This window comes from Melanerpes formicivorus, unplaced genomic scaffold (genome assembly GCF_026170545.1).
Source record: "Melanerpes formicivorus ecotype bairdi unplaced genomic scaffold, bMelFor1.0.p_v2 SCAF_88, whole genome shotgun sequence".
NCBI classification, from domain to species: Eukaryota; Metazoa; Chordata; class Aves; order Piciformes; family Picidae; genus Melanerpes; species Melanerpes formicivorus.
In genome coordinates this window covers 624,444-640,188 of record NW_027142440.1, presented here as the reverse complement: position 1 = coordinate 640,188, position 15,745 = coordinate 624,444, and the positions used below count along the sequence as shown (strand labels likewise).

At 59.8% G+C, this 15,745-nt stretch overlaps 1 protein-coding gene across 3 annotated transcripts in view; it reads right to left on the bottom strand.

Moving 5' to 3' along the window:
• Positions 1-2,529: 2,529 nt before the first annotated feature.
• Positions 2,530-15,745, bottom strand: part of CAMKK1 (calcium/calmodulin dependent protein kinase kinase 1) — a 120,406-nt gene continuing 107,190 nt past the window's right edge. For 2 of the 3 annotated variants that reach the window (XM_068165350.1, XM_068165349.1), the window contains exons 16-17: positions 9,730-9,777; positions 2,530-5,563 (exon numbers count right to left, since the gene is read on the bottom strand). In XM_068165350.1, coding sequence (XP_068021451.1) covers positions 5,491-5,563; positions 9,730-9,777 — 121 coding nt within the window. In that variant the 3' untranslated portion in view covers positions 2,530-5,490. The remainder of the gene's footprint in view (positions 5,564-9,729; positions 9,778-15,745) is intronic. The other variant, XM_068165352.1, reaches the window with a different exon arrangement.

The window sequence follows — 15,745 nt, the reverse complement described above, 5'->3', positions numbered from 1 at the left end:
GCAGCAGCAGCAGCACAGCTCAGAGCAGCAGCAGCACCGCTCAGAGCAGCAGCAGCAGCACAGAGCAGCAGCAGCACAGCTCAGAGCAGCAGCAGCAGCGCTCAGAGCAGCAGCAGCACAGCTCAGAGCAGCAGGGCAGCTCAGAGCAGCAGCAGCAGCGCTCAGAGCAGCAGCAGCACAGCTCAGAGCAGCAGCAGCAGAGCTCAGAGCAGCAGCAGAGCTCAAAGCAGCAGCAGCAGCACAGCTCAGAGCAGCAGCAGCACCGCTCAGAGCAGCAGCAGCAGCACAGAGCAGCAGCAGCACAGCTCAGAGCAGCAGCAGCAGCGCTCAGAGCAGCAGCAGCACAGCTCAGAGCAGCAGCACAGCTCAGAGCAGCAGCAGCACCGCTCAGAGCAGCAGCAGCAGAGCTCAGAGCAGCAGCAGAGCTCAAAGCAGCAGCAGCACCGCTCAGAGCAGCAGCAGCAGCACAGAGCAGCAGCAGCACAGCTCAGAGCAGCAGCAGCAGCGCTCAGAGCAGCAGCAGCACAGCTCAGAGCAGCAGCACAGCTCAGAGCAGCAGCAGCACCGCTCAGAGCAGCAGCACAGCTCAGAGCAGCAGCAGCACAGCTCAGAGCAGCAGCAGCACAGCTCAGAGCAGCAGCAGCACAGCTCAGAGCAGCAGCACAGCTCAGAGCAGCAGCAGCACCGCTCAGAGCAGCAGCAGCAGAGCTCAGAGCAGCAGCAGAGCTCAAAGCAGCAGCAGCACCGCTCAGAGCAGCAGCAGCAGCACAGAGCAGCAGCAGCACAGCTCAGAGCAGCAGCAGCAGCGCTCAGAGCAGCAGCAGCACAGCTCAGAGCAGCAGCAGCACAGCTCAGAGCAGCAGCAGCACAGCTCAGAGCAGCAGCACAGCTCAGAGCAGCAGCAGCACAGCTCAGAGCAGCAGCAGCAGAGCTCAGAGCAGCAGCAGCACAGCTCAGAGCAGCAGCAGCACCGCTCAGAGCAGCAGCAGAGCTCAGAGCAGCAGCAGCAGCACAGCTCAGAGCAGCAGCAGCAGAGCTCAGAGCAGCAGCAGCAGCACAGCTCAGAGCAGCAGCAGGGCACTGCTGAGGGCACTGGCTGAGGGCCTGTTGGCAGCCACTCTGAGCACAGCTGGCTGCAGGGCAGGCCGGGGGAAAGGCAGCTCCTGAGCTCCTTTCCTGCCCTGATCCCCTGGGAGGCTGTGTTCAGAGCCACAGGGCCAGAGGAGAGTCCAGGCTCACCCAGGCTGGGGGGACCTGGTCAGGGCATGGCCTTCTGTAGGAGGCTGTGGGCCAGGGAAGGAAACCTCAGCAAACAGCACTGCAAACGTGGGCACAGAATCACAGCAGTGCTTGGCTTGGAGAAGCCCTCTGAGGTCACCACTCCAGCCACCAACCCAACCCCATGGCCACCAAACCCTGTCCCCAGGAGCCATGGCCACACCAGTCTTGACCACCTCCAGGGAAGGTGACTGCAGCACCCCTGGCAAAGTGGAGGAGTTTGGGGTCCAGGCTCATTCAGACACACCAGAAGCCCTCTCCCTGCTTCCTGGCCTCAGCATCCCTGCTGGACCCCCAGCACGCCCAGGCTAGCAGCAGGACCCCCAGCACTGCAGCACAGCCCTGCCTTTGGAACTGGTTTGACTCTGCAGCTCCTCAGCCCCTGGGAGCTGGCAGGACCCTGCCCCTCCTGCTGCCAGCACCCAGCACAGGGGGGAGGCTGCCTGGCCGCAGGAAGGACCATCTGTGGTGAGCCATGAGAACAGAGGATGTGGGCTCTGGGCCTAGAAGCATTCAGGTTGAAAAGACTTGTAAGGTCATTGAGTCCAAGCATGCACATCAGTGAGGAAGGTGTCCAGGCCCATCAATGATCCTCCTGAACTCACACAGCAGCACTGGGGAGACCACAGCCCTTGCTGGGCTGGTTTCTGAAGCTCTTGCATCAGCTGCACCACCAAAGGATGACCTCCACCCTGCAACAGCTTCTCACACACCTGCCTGTGCTGTGGGATGTTGGTTGCTGCAGCTGGTGGGGGGCTCTGAGCACAAGTGAGGGCAGCTGAAGCTCTGCAGGGTTGGGATGAAGCCCCAGGGCTGGCAGGCAAAGCTCCATGGCCAGGATCATTGAGTCAGAGAATCACAGAATGGGTTGGTTAAGGACCACCCAGCTCCAACCCCCTGCCATGGGCAGGGACCCCTCCCACCAGCCCAGGCTGCTCAAGGCCTCATCCAGCCTGGCCCTGAACACCTCCCAGGAGAGGGAGAAAGCACTGAGCTGGAGAGAGCAAAAGGAGCTCTGGCCTCACGCCTCAGAGGTGGAGAAAAGCCTCCTTCAGCCCCTGCCACAGAGCTGCTGATGGCTTCAGGCTGTGGAGCTGTGCTGAAGGAACAAAATCCCTGCCACCAGCTCCCCCCTGCAGTCACTAAGGAATCAAATCCCATCCTGGGAGTCCCTTCCCTGGGCTGCAGCCACCTCCTGCCCTCACCAGGCTCCCTTTCCACACCCCCCCTGCAGCTGCTCCTGCTCTCCCCCTTGCAGCTGCTTCCCAGCAGGTCCCCCCTCAGCTGTGCTGCTGCAGGAGGTCGTTCCTCCCCAGGGCCAGGACCCTGCCCTTGCCCTTGCTGAGCTCCATGAGGTTCCCTGTGCCCAGCTCTGCAGCCTGGCCAGGGCTGGCTGGCAGCACAGCCTGAGGGGTGCCAGCCACTGCTCCCAGCCTGGGCCCATCAGCAGCTGGCTGAGGCTGCACTCCAGGCCTCTGTCCAGGCCATTGATGGAGATGCTGAAGGAGACAGAGCTCAGCAGTACTGATCAGCAGTGCAGCTGGAGGCCTGCAGCTTGTGCTGTGCCCCAGGGGCAGGATTGGGCTCAATCCTCCAGTCAGCTCCTCCCCCCCTGCCCACTCACCTAACCCACATGTGTGTGATGGGAAGTGCCCAAAGCCTCCCTGGGGTCCCCATCTCCACTTCCCCTCCCTTCACTGAGTGCTTCAACCTCCACTTCAGGGCAGCAGAGTCCAGGCACAGGCTTGGGGCATGGGACAGGTTGTGGAGCCCATGGCCTCAGGAGGTGCTGAGCACAGAGCTGGTGAGACACAGAGACAGGCAGGATGTGAGCAGTGCATAGCACCAGCCCAGAGCAGCCACCAGGGGCTGATGATAATGAAAGGCCTCCTTAACAACATCAATTACTGACAGTGCCAGGGTGTGCAGGAGAGCTGTGGGGCTGGGGACCATGCCTGGGCACTTCAGCACTCAGGGTGCTGAAGACAGCAAGGGGAGGTCTCAGGGCAGAGGTGGGCAGCAGAAGGCACCAGCAGCCAAGCCCAGCTCTGGAAATGTTGGGAACCAGCAAGGCAGCCTGCAGGCAGCAGGGGGGAACACCAGCACAGCCCTCAGGCAGCTGTCCCCTTGCACAGACAATGAGGGCAGAGAGTCCCAGGCCCTCAGCATCAGCCTCAGGGACAATAAGCTGCTGATGTAGGAACCAGGGGTGATGGAGTCCTTGATCCCAGCTCTGCAGACTGAGAATCCAGGCCCAGGCCTCCCAGGGGCAGGCTCAGGGCACAGCAAGCTGCAGGGGAGGCTCTGCTGTGCTTTGCTGGGTTGGGGTCACTGGGCTGACCCTCACAGGCTGACAGCTTCACAGACTGCACTGGGCTGGAAGGGACCCTCCAAGGCCATCCTGCCCACCCCCTGCAGCTGCAGGGACACCTCCTGCTAAGGCAGGCTGCCCAGGGCCACATCCAGCCTGATCCTGAATGTCTGCAGGGAGGGGGCCTCAGCCAGACCCCTGGGCAGCCTGCTCCAGTGTCTCCCCAGCCTCACTGTGCAGTGCTGCTGAGTGCAGCAGTGAAGCCCCACAGCCCTGCAGGCACCTTGGCCCTTGTGTGTGCCACCTCCTGCCTGCTGTCAAGAGATGAAGCTTCCAGCCCCGAGCTCAGGAGCAGCCCATGGATGGAAGAGCAGCACCAGCAGGTGCATGGAGGGTACAGGCTGGCCAGAAAGGGCAAGGTGAAGCCTTCAAGCCAGCAGAAGATCAAGAGCTGGTCTCTTCCTTAGGCTAAAAATCCTCACCAACACTTTCCACCCTAGGGAGCCCTCCCAGTCTGGGGCATCTATCCCAGACTCCCAGCATGCTGGGGGCTGAACAAAGCTCTGGAGCTCACCCTGCTCCAGCAGGGCACCCACAGCAGCTTGCCCAGGGGCACACTGCCCAGGGGGGGTTGGAAGCTCTGCAGAGCAGGAGACTCCACAAGCTCTCTGGGCAGCCTGCTCCAGGCCTCCAGCAGCCTCCACATTAAGGATTTCCTCCTCCTGTTTAGATGATCAGGAAATTAAAGGTCTAAAAGCATCAGGGACAGAAGTGTAAAGGATCTAGGAGATGAGTGAGGGGAGGGAAAGGACCCCTAAAGAAAACAGCCCCAAGCCTGCCCCCTCTCAGCTTGGAGCCCCAGCCCCCTGTGCAGGGCTGCCTGCAGCTGGGGGAGCCCAGGCCCAGCTCTCTGGGGACAGCCCCAGCTGGGTGCTCTGAGCTCTGCCATGCAGCAGCACACCCCAGTGCTCCACAGCTCCCTGAGCTTCAGAGGCTGAGTGCAGCTGCAGGGCACACTGTGGGAGCTGTCACCACACTGCCCTGGCTGCAGGCAGCAGCAGCAGCCCCGACCCTGGGCACAGCTGGAGGACTAGAGGAGGAAAGGGGGTGCCAGCATCCACTCCAGCAGCAAGATCTGCCCCTCAGACCCGTGGTGAGGCATGTCACAGAGTCTAGAAGGGCTCAGGTTGGAAGGGACCTCAGAGATCATCTACTCCAAGCCCCTGCCGTGGCAAGGGACACCTCCCAGCTGGCCTCAGCTGCTCGAGGCAGCAACCAGGAGGAGGGGAGAAGGAAAGAGAAAGGGCAGAGGGGAAAACCAAGAGGAGGAAAGAGGGGTGCAGTGTCCACTCCAGCAGCAAGGTCTCCTCCTCACCCCACTGGCAGACACTGCCACCAGCTCCAGCAGGAGCAGTGCTGCCCTGCTGTGCAGGAGAGCTTTGCCCTGCTGTGCAGGAGAGCTTTGCCCTCCTGCCAGACGTGCCCCGGTCCTGGTGCCACCTGGGCCTCCCTGGTGCCCAAACCAGGATGCTGAAAGCAAGGAAAACAAAACCATCTCCAGAGCAGTGACCCAGGAGAGCAGGCTTGGTTTGCTGCCTTCCATATCCAGCCAGCTGGTGGGCATGGCCCCCCAGGCAGCCCAGGGGTGAAGCACAAGTGGAGAGCAAGGCACAGAGGAGCACAGCGAGGGCTGGCAGAGAGCAGCAGCCAGGGGTGGGCCGGGGGAGGCCTCCTCCTCTCCTTCCTGCCTCTCTGCTCCTCTGGTCTGCTGTCCTGGGCTGCTCCCTTCTGGTCTCTCTCCCTCTGTTCCTTTGCTCTGCAGGCCCTGGATGAGGTGAGGAGGGCAGAGGTGTGCCAGGCAAGGCCACGCTGGGCAGGGCAGCAGCCGGCGAGGGGCAGCCTCAGGAGGTGACTTCATCTTCAGACAGGTCAGGCAGCTCCGGCTCCCGGCCTCCTTCTCTGCTCCCCTCCTTTCTGCAGCAAGAGCAAGGACACAGAGAGGTTAGAGAGCACCCAGCAAGGGCAGGGAGAGAGCAGGGGCAGCCCAGCAGCAAACCCTGCAGCACAGCACTGGGAAGGGGGAGAAGGAAGAGAGAAATTCAGTAGTGAGGGTAGAGAGACTCTGGCACAGGCTGCCCAGGGAGGCTGAGGATGTGCCCTGCCTGCAGCTGCTCAAGGCCAGGCTGGGGGAGGCCCTGAGCAGCCTGGGCTGGTGGGAGGGGTCCCTGCACTGGAGCTGCTGCTGCAGGAGTGTGACACACAGGAACCACTGCACTGGAGCTGCTGCTGCAGGAGTGTGACACACAGGAACCACTGCACTGGAGCTGCTGCAGGAGTGACAGAGAGAGCACTGCACTGGAGCTGCTGCAGGAGTGACAGAGGGAGCACTGCACTGGAGCTGCTGCAGGAGTGTGAGAGAGGGAGCACTGCACTGGAGCTGCTGCAGGAGTTTGACAGAGGGAGCACTGCACTGGAGCTGCTGCAGGAGTTTGACAGAGGGAGCACTGCACTGGAGCTGCTGCTGCAGGAGTTTGACAGAGGGAGCACTGCACTGGAGCTGCTGCAGGAGTGACACACAGGAACCACTGCACTGGAGCTGCTGCAGGAGTGTGAGAGAGGGAGCACTGCACTGGAGCTGCTGCTGCAGGAGTGTGACACACAGGAACCACTGCACTGGAGCTGCTGCAGGAGTGACACACAGGAACCACTGCACTGGAGCTGCTGCAGGAGTGACAGAGGGAGCACTGCACTGGAGCTGCTGCTGCAGGAGTGACACACAGGAACCACTGCACTGGAGCTGCTGCTACAGGAGTGACAGAGGGAGCACTGCACTGGAGCTGCTGTTACAGGAGTGACAGAGGGAGCACTGCATTGGAGCTGCTGCTGCAGGAGTGACACACAGGAACCACTGCACTGGAGCTGCTGCTGCAGGAGTGACACACAGGAACCACTGCACTGGAGCTGCTGCTACAGGAGTGTGACAGAGGGAGCACTGCACTGGAGCTGCTACAGGAGTGTGACAGAGGGAGCACTGCACTGGAGCTGCTACAGGAGTGTGAGAGAGGGAGCACTGCACTGGAGCTGCTGCAGGAGTGACACACAGGAACCACTGCACTGGAGCTGCTGCAGGAGTGACAGAGGGAGCACTGCACTGGAGCTGCTACAGGAGTGTGAGAGAGGGAGCACTGCACTGGAGCTGCTGCTACAGGAGTGACAGAGGGAGCACTGCACTGGAGCTGCTGCTGCAGGAGTGTGACAGAGGGAGCACTGCACTGGAGCTGCTGCTGCAGGAGTGTGACAGAGGGAGCACTGCACTGGAGCTGCTGCAGGAGTGACAGAGGGAGCACTGCACTGGAGCTGCTGCTGCAGGAGTGTGACAGAGGGAGCACTGCACTGGAGCTGCTGCAGGAGTGACACACAGGAACCACTGCACTGGAGCTGCTGCTGCAGGAGTGTGACAGAGGGAGCACTGCACTGGAGCTGCTGCTGCAGGAGTGTGACAGAGGGAGCACTGCACTGGAGCTGCTGCTGCAGGAGTGACACAAAGGAACCACTGCACTGGAGCTGCTGCTGCAGGAGTGACACAAAGGAACCACTGCACTGGAGCTGCTACAGGAGTGTGACAGAGGGAGCACTGCACTGGAGCTGCTACAGGAGTGTGAGAGAGGGAGCACTGCACTGGAGCTGCTGCAGGAGTGACACACAGGAACCACTGCACTGGAGCTGCTGCAGGAGTGACAGAGGGAGCACTGCACTGGAGCTGCTACAGGAGTGTGAGAGAGGGAGCACTGCACTGGAGCTGCTGCTACAGGAGTGACAGAGGGAGCACTGCACTGGAGCTGCTGCTGCAGGAGTGTGACAGAGGGAGCACTGCACTGGAGCTGCTGCTGCAGGAGTGTGACAGAGGGAGCACTGCACTGGAGCTGCTGCAGGAGTGACAGAGGGAGCACTGCACTGGAGCTGCTGCTGCAGGAGTGTGACAGAGGGAGCACTGCACTGGAGCTGCTGCAGGAGTGACACACAGGAACCACTGCACTGGAGCTGCTGCTGCAGGAGTGTGACAGAGGGAGCACTGCACTGGAGCTGCTGCTGCAGGAGTGTGACAGAGGGAGCACTGCACTGGAGCTGCTGCTGCAGGAGTGACACAAAGGAACCACTGCACTGGAGCTGCTGCTGCAGGAGTGTGACAGAGGGAGCACTGCACTGGAGCTGCTGCAGGAGTGACAGAGGGAGCACTGCACTGGAGCTGCTGTTACAGGAGTGACAGAGGGAGCACTGCATTGGAGCTGCTGCTGCAGGAGTGACACACAGGAACCACTGCACTGGAGCTGCTGCTACAGGAGTGACAGAGGGAGCACTGCACTGGAGCTGCTGTTACAGGAGTGACAGAGGGAGCACTGCACTGGAGCTGCTGCTGCAGGAGTGTGACAGAGGGAGCACTGCACTGGAGCTGCTGCTGCAGGAGTGTGACAGAGGGAGCACTGCACTGGAGCTGCTGCAGGAGTGACACACAGGAACCACTGCACTGGAGCTGCTGCTGCAGGAGTGTGACAGAGGGAGCACTGCACTGGAGCTGCTGCTGCAGGAGTGTGACAGAGGGAGCACTGCACTGGAGCTGCTGCTGCAGGAGTGACACAAAGGAACCACTGCACTGGAGCTGCTGCTGCAGGAGTGTGACAGAGGGAGCACTGCACTGGAGCTGCTGCAGGAGTGACAGAGGGAGCACTGCACTGGAGCTGCTGTTACAGGAGTGACAGAGGGAGCACTGCATTGGAGCTGCTGCTGCAGGAGTGACACACAGGAACCACTGCACTGGAGCTGCTGCTACAGGAGTGACAGAGGGAGCACTGCACTGGAGCTGCTGCAGGAGTGACAGAGGGAGCACTGCACTGGAGCTGCTGTTACAGGAGTGACAGAGGGAGCACTGCACTGGAGCTGCTGCTGCAGGAGTGACACACAGGAACCACTGCACTGGAGCTGCTGCTACAGGAGTGTGACAGAGGGAGCACTGCACTGGAGCTGCTACAGGAGTGTGACAGAGGGAGCACTGCACTGGAGCTGCTACAGGAGTGTGACAGAGGGAGCACTGCACTGGAGCTGCTACAGGAGTGTGAGAGAGGGAGCACTGCACTGGAGCTGCTGCTACAGGAGTGACAGAGGGAGCACTGCACTGGAGCTGCTGCAGGAGTGACACACAGGAACCACTGCACTGGAGCTGCTGCAGGAGTGACAGAGGGAGCACTGCACTGGAGCTGCTACAGGAGTGTGAGAGAGGGAGCACTGCACTGGAGCTGCTGCTACAGGAGTGACAGAGGGAGCACTGCACTGGAGCTGCTGCTGCAGGAGTGTGACAGAGGGAGCACTGCACTGGAGCTGTTGCTGCAGGAGTGACAGAGGGAGCACTGCACTGGAGCTGCTGCAGGAGTGTGAGAGAGGGAGCACTGCACTGGAGCTGCTGCTGCAGGAGTGTGAGAGAGGGAGCACTGCACTGGAGCTGCTGCTGCAGGAGTGTGAGAGAGGGAGCACTGCACTGGAGCTGCTGCAGGAGTGACAGAGGGAGCACTGCACTGGAGCTGCTGCTGCAGGAGTGTGAGAGAGGGAGCACTGCACTGGAGCTGCTGCAGGAGTGACACACAGGAACCACTGCACTGGAGCTGCTGCTACAGGAGTGTGACACACAGGAACCACTGCACTGGAGCTGCTGCTGCAGGAGTGTGACACACAGGAACCACTGCACTGGAGCTGCTGCAGGAGTGACACACAGGAACCACTGCACTGGAGCTGCTGCTACAGGAGTGTGACACACAGGAACCACTGCACTGGAGCTGCTGCTGCAGGAGTGTGACAGAGGGAGCACTGCACTGGAGCTGCTGCAGGAGTGACAGAGGGAGCACTGCACTGGAGCTGCTGCTGCAGGAGTGTGACAGAGGGAGCACTGCACTGGAGCTGCTGCAGGAGTGACACACAGGAACCACTGCACTGGAGCTGCTGCAGGAGTGACACACAGGAACCACTGCACTGGAGCTGCTGCTGCAGGAGAGGGGCTGCACTGGCTGCTGTCAGTAGCACAGAGGTGGCAGAGGCTGAGCAGGGGGCAGCTGTTCCTGCAGCCCCCAGGGGACACACAGACACTGAGTTACCTTAGGGATGGATGCAAGTGTGCAGAGCTGTTTAAGAGAGACCTGTCCCTGGGAGCAAAACAAGGAGACAAAGCAGAGAGGTTCATGAGGGTGATGGCAGCAGCAAAGAGCTTCCCCTGCTGCCCCCGGGGAGGCAGAGGGCTGGAGCATGAGGCAGCTCCAGCAGCAGCACAGGGGGCAGATGAGGGCAGGGGGGCTCTGGGACAAGCCCACAAGCTCCAGGAGGCTTCCAGCAGGCTGCTGCTGTGCTGCTGTGCAGCCCTGGGCCATGCAGCTCAGCATCTCTGGGGCTGTGCCCTGCCACGGCCACGGCAGCACCACCAGCTGCAGTGGGGTGCAGTGGGGTGCAGTGGGGTGCAGTGGGGTGCAGGGGCTGGGCAGAGCCCCAGCAGCACGGGGAAACCACTTCTGGCTGCAGTGAGAATTGCTGAGGGTCTGACTCTGCTCTGACAGCTCCTAGGTGGCTTCCTGGCACTGGAGAGGCAGACACTGAGCACCTGGCACCAGCACCAGCAAATGCAGACACTGAGCACCAGGCACCAGCACCAGCAAATGCAGACACTGAGCACCTGGCAAATGCAACCACAACCTGCAGGTCTGGCTGCCCGTGGGGGATCTCTGCAGCCTGCTTCTGACCAACCCTGGGGCACCAAGCCCTGGGACTTGCTGAGGCACCCCCCCCGAGGCAGCCCCCCCTGAGGCACCCCCCCCTGAGGCAGCCCCCCCTGAGGCAGCCTCCCCCTGGGCTGCTCTGGGAGGAACTCTTTGTGCTTGGAGCCCTGGGTCAGCCACGCTGGGAGCTCCCTGCCTTCCTTGTGCCTAGCCTCCATGGCCAGTGTCCCTGCTGGCAGTGAGGGCTCTGCTGCTCTCTGTCTGGGCAGGCTGGGAGCAGGGCAGGCTCTCCAGCTGCAGAGTGAGGCCCCAGGCAGGAGCTGCCAACCACATTTCATCCATAGCAACAGCAGCCATAATGGGGAAGCAAATTGGGGCTGTCAAAACACAGCAATTAATCTGGGAGGGAGCAGTGGCAATAAATGAGAGCAATAAAAGGTGGTGAAGCCAGAGCTGAATCAGGAGGCATCTGGAGCAAGCACTGTGAACAGAAACCCAGGGGGGAGCTGTGAGCCTGGAGAGCTGGGCTGGAGAATGCTCTGCAGCTGCAGACAGGAGTAGCAGCCAGGTCCCTCTGCAGCCCTGAGCATGGCCAGGGCCTGCAGGAGCAAGGCTGGATGAGGCTGATGGCACTGCTGGGAGATCCTGCAGGGGAGGAAGGGATTGTGCCCTGCCCTGGCACTGGGGAGGCTGCACCTTGGGTACTGGGTTCAGTCCTGGGCCCTCACTCCATGAAGGACACTGAGGGCTGGAGCAGGGCCAGAGAAGGGCAACAGAGCTGGGGAAGGGTCTGGAGAGCAGGGCTGGGGAGGAGCAGCTGAGGGAGCTGGGGGTGTTCAGCCTGGAGCAGAGGAGGCTGAGGGAGACCTCCTTGCTCTCTGCAGCTCCCTGAGAGGAGGCTGCAGGGGTGGGGGTGGGGCAGGGGGGGCTGGGCTCTGCTCCCTGCTCTCAGGTGATAGAAGGAGAGGAAATGAAATTCCCTGGAACTGTGCCAGGGGAGGGGAAGGTTGGAGATGAGGAAAATGTTCTCTGCTGGTGGTCAGGGACTGGCAGAGGCTGCCCAGGTGGAGTCTCCATCCCTGGAGGGGTTCCAGAACCCTGTGGCCATAGCACATGTTTGGTGCCCATGGTGGTGCTGGTTGGAGCCAACCTGAGAAGTCTCTTCCAAGCAAACCAGTTCTGTGGTGCTGTGGTTCTAAGGCAGAGCCTGCTGCCACCTGCTCCCTGCTGCTCACAGCTCACAGGGCAAGGTGGCAGCTGGCAGCACTCAGACCTGGCTGCATGGTGCCTGGAGGAGCTCTCTGGGGAGAGGTAGCCCTGGCAGAACAAAGCTGCCCCTGCTCAGTGCTGCTAAACAGAGCCATGAGGAGCCCCCAGGAGAGGCTTTGCTGCTTCCAGCTGCAAGGAGGGCTGCAACCCTGCTGTGCCCCAGGGCTAACACAGCCACTGCTTCACACTGCTGCTGTCTGAATGCTGTCCTTCAGAGGACCTCTCTCAAGAGCTCCTGCAAAGGCAGCTTCTGTGTGGGTGAGAGAGGGAGAATCCAAACCAGATTCAAGCACAGTTCAGGCTCCTGCTCTTCTCCAGCCAAGCAGTCAGCCTAAGAGCACAGCTCTGCTTTGAGAACCTTCCAGTGGGCATCCAGCAGCAGGCTGCCAGAGGATGCCCTGCAGTGTCTCCTCAGCCTGGGCACAGGTGCTGGAAGCAGCAGTGAGTGGGGCTCTGGCAGCTCCACAGGCAGCACAACTAAGTCAGTGGAATGGGAACCTGGAGTGTGCTAATTGCTCTGCTTCAATAAACACAGCACCAGGTGACTCTGCCTGCAGATGGAAGGGAGGCAAAAGAAGAGCAGCTGACTCAGCAGTCCTGGGCTGGGAACTGCTGGAGAGAGCCCAGGGCAGGCTGCAGAGCTGCTGAGGGGCCTGGAGCAGCTCTGGGAGGAGCAAAGGCTGAGAGCCCTGGGGCTGAGAGCCTGCAGAAGAGCAGCCCCAGAGGGGAGCTGAGCAATGCTCAGCAAGAGCTGAAGGAGCTGGGGGGGGCAAGAGGCTGGGGCCAGGCTCTGCTCAGTGGTGCCCAGGGACAGCACAAGGGGCAGCAAGGGGCACAGAATGGAGCCCAGGAGGTTGGATGTGAAGAGGAGGAGAAAGTTGTTTGGTGTGAGGGTGCTGGAGGCCTGGAGCAGGCTGCCCAGAGAGGTTGTGGAGTGTCCTTGTGTGGAGAGCTTCCAACCCCCCCTGGGCACTGTGCAACACCAGCAGTGAGGAGACTCAGACTGGATGTTAGGAAGTTGTTCCCCATGAGGGGGGTGAGAGACTGGCACAGGTTGCCCAGGGAGGTGGTGGCCTGTGCCAAAGCAGAATGGAGACTGGCTCTGACAGGCGACTTCCATGCCCTGAATGAAGTAACTGCACCTATGGGTGCAGCAGTGCCAGACATGATGGAACTCCAGTATGAGCTGGAATCCAAAGAGGCCAAGTGGTTATGCTACCAGAGACATTGCTGCTGCCTTCTTCTCTATCCCCATAGCAGAGGAATGCAGGCCTCAGTTTGCTTTCACCTGGAGAGGAGTCCAGTACACCTTCGACAGACTGCCCACGGGCTGGATCCACAGCTCCAGCATCTGGCATGCAGTGATCCAGGATGCTCTGGAGAAAGGTGGTGCTCCAGAACACATCCAGTTCATCAGGGAGATCATCCTCTGGGGTGAAACTGCTGAAGAAGTCTTGGAGCAAGGTAACAAAATCATTGACATTCTCCTGAGAGACCTTCCAGAGAGATCCAACCTCGGGGAGTGCGGTGGCAGGATGGACGCCGACACATGCCAGGGGATGTGGGGAACAGAGTCTCTGCCATGGCCAATCCCATGAGCAAGCAAGAAACTCTGCTTCCCCTGGGTACAGTGGGGTTGTGGAGACTGCACCTTCCTGGCTACAGCCAGGTTGTGAAACCTCTGTGTGATGTGACTCGAAAGAGCAACAGTCTCCACTGGGGACCTGAACAACAAGCAGCCTTTGACCAGACACAGCAGGAGGTAGCTCAAGCAGTGGGTCTGGGACCTGTCTGAGCTGCTCCAGACATGAGGAACATTTTGTACATGGCTGCAAGTGACAGTGGTTCAGCCTGGTGCCTGTGGCAGAGAGCTCCAGGGGAGACACAGGGACAGCCTCTTGGTTTCTGGAGTCGAGGTTACAGAGGTTCAGAGGCAAATTATACTCCAACAGAGAAAGAGATTCTGGCTGCCTATGAAGGAGTGAAAGCAGCTTCTGAAGTGATTGGAACTGAGTCACAACTTCTCCTAGCTCCCAGATTGCCAGTTTTGAATTGGATGTTCAAAGGCAAAGGCTCCACACCACATCATGCCACAGACTCCACCTGCTCCAAGTGGATGGCTCTGATAACACAGAGCTGGAATGGGAAATCTTGCAAGGCCTGCTCTGGTGGAGGTGATCTCAAGCTGGCCTGAAGGCACTGACTGCACAAAACCTCCAGAGGAGAGAGTAACTCGTGCTGAGGAGGCTCCTCCTCACAGTGACCTTTCTGATGATGAAAGGAAGATGCTTGGTTCACAGCCGGCTCCTGTCGGCTGGCTGGGAAGGAGCGGAGGTGAAGCCTGCAGTGTGGAGTCCAACACAGAGTGCAGAGGCAAAGGATGGAGGAGGAGAGTCCAGGCAGTGTGCAGAGGCAAAAGCTGTCCAGCTAGCTCTCCACGGAGCTGAAGGTGAGAGATGGCCAAAGCTGTATCTCTACAGCACCTCATGGATGGTAGCCAATGCTCTGTGGGGGTGGCTGAAGGGCTGAAGGAGAATGGTTGGCAGAGAAAGGGAAACTGATTTGGGCAGCTGAGCTGGGGCAGGACACTGCTGATCGAGTCGAGAGGACTCCAGTGAAGGTGAGACACATTGATGCTCACATTCCCAAGAGCAAAGCTGCTGAGGAACAGCAAACAACCATCAGGCAGATCTGGCTGCAAGTGTCTCAAGCAGACACAGACTCTGATCTTGCTCTGGACTGGAAACACCGAGGGGAGATGTGCTGAGCTCGCTGGGCTCACGACTCGTCAGGACATCAAGGCAGAGATGCAACCTACCAATGGGCTCCTGAGAGATCCATGGACATCTCCATGGATGCTGTCACACAAGTCATCTGTGACTGTGACATCTGTGCTGCTATCAAGCAGGCAAAGCCAATCAAGCCCTTGTGGCATGGTGACAGATGGCCCAAGCACAAGTGTGGTGAGGCCTGGCAGATGACTACATCACTCTGCCTTGTTCTGGTAAGCAAGATGTGCTGACTGTGGTAGAGGCAAACACTGGATGGTTGGAAACTCATCCAGTTCCACAGGCAACTGCACCCAACACCATTCTCAGTCTGGAGAGACAGAGCTCCAGAGGGGATTGAGTCAGACAATGGAACCCATTTCAAAACCAATCTTGTGAAGAACTGGGCCCCAGAGCAGGCCTGGAGTGGATATTCCACATCCCCTACTCTGCACCAGCTGCAGGGAAGATTGAGCACTACAATGGTTTGCTGAAGACCACTCTCAAAGCCATGGGGATGGAGCTTTGAAAAACTGGGAGCTGCAGCTAGCACCAGCAGCCTGGCTGGTAAATAGCAGAGGCTCAGGGAGTGGAGCTGGGCCTGCACACTCAGATCTGCTACAGAAAGCAGAAGCTGATAGAGCTCCTGGTGGTAGTGAAAAGGATCTGTTAGGTAAAACTGTTTGGGTATTTTCTCCCTCAGGAGAGGCTAAACAAGAGGGATCTGGAGGGGCTGGAAGGTGTCCAGAGCAGGGCCAGGAGGATGAGCAGAGGGCTGGAGCTGCTCTGCTGTGAGGACAGACTGAAGGAGTTGGGGCTGTTCAGTCTGGAGAAGAGAAGGCTCTGAGGTGACCTCATTGTGGCCTTCCAGGATCTGAAGGGGGCTACAGGAAGGCTGGGGAGGGACTGCTCAGGATCTCAGGCAGTGATAGGACTAGGGGGAATGGAATGAAGCTGGAGGTGGGGAGGAAGTTCTTCCCCATGAGAGTGGTGAAGCCCTGGAATGGGTTGTCCAGGGAGGTGGTTGAGGCCCTGTCCCTGGAGGTGTTTAAGCCCAGGCTGGCTGAGGCTCTGGCCAGGCTGATCTAGTGTGGGGTGTCCCTGCCCATGGCAGGGGGGTTGGAACTAGCTGATCCTTGTGGTCCCTTCCAACCCTGGCTGGTACTGTGATACTATGATAAACCTGTCCCAGGGGTGGTTTCTGCTGAAGGTCCTGGTCACACTTCTTGGGGAGTGCAAGAGAATGGAGAAATTCAGTGTGTTCCACAAAGAAATTTAACTTCAGCTGGGAGTTTAACTTCAGAGTGTTGTACAGACTCTTCATCACAGCCAAAGGAAGAATCCCTGAGGAGCCTGTGGTGCACAAA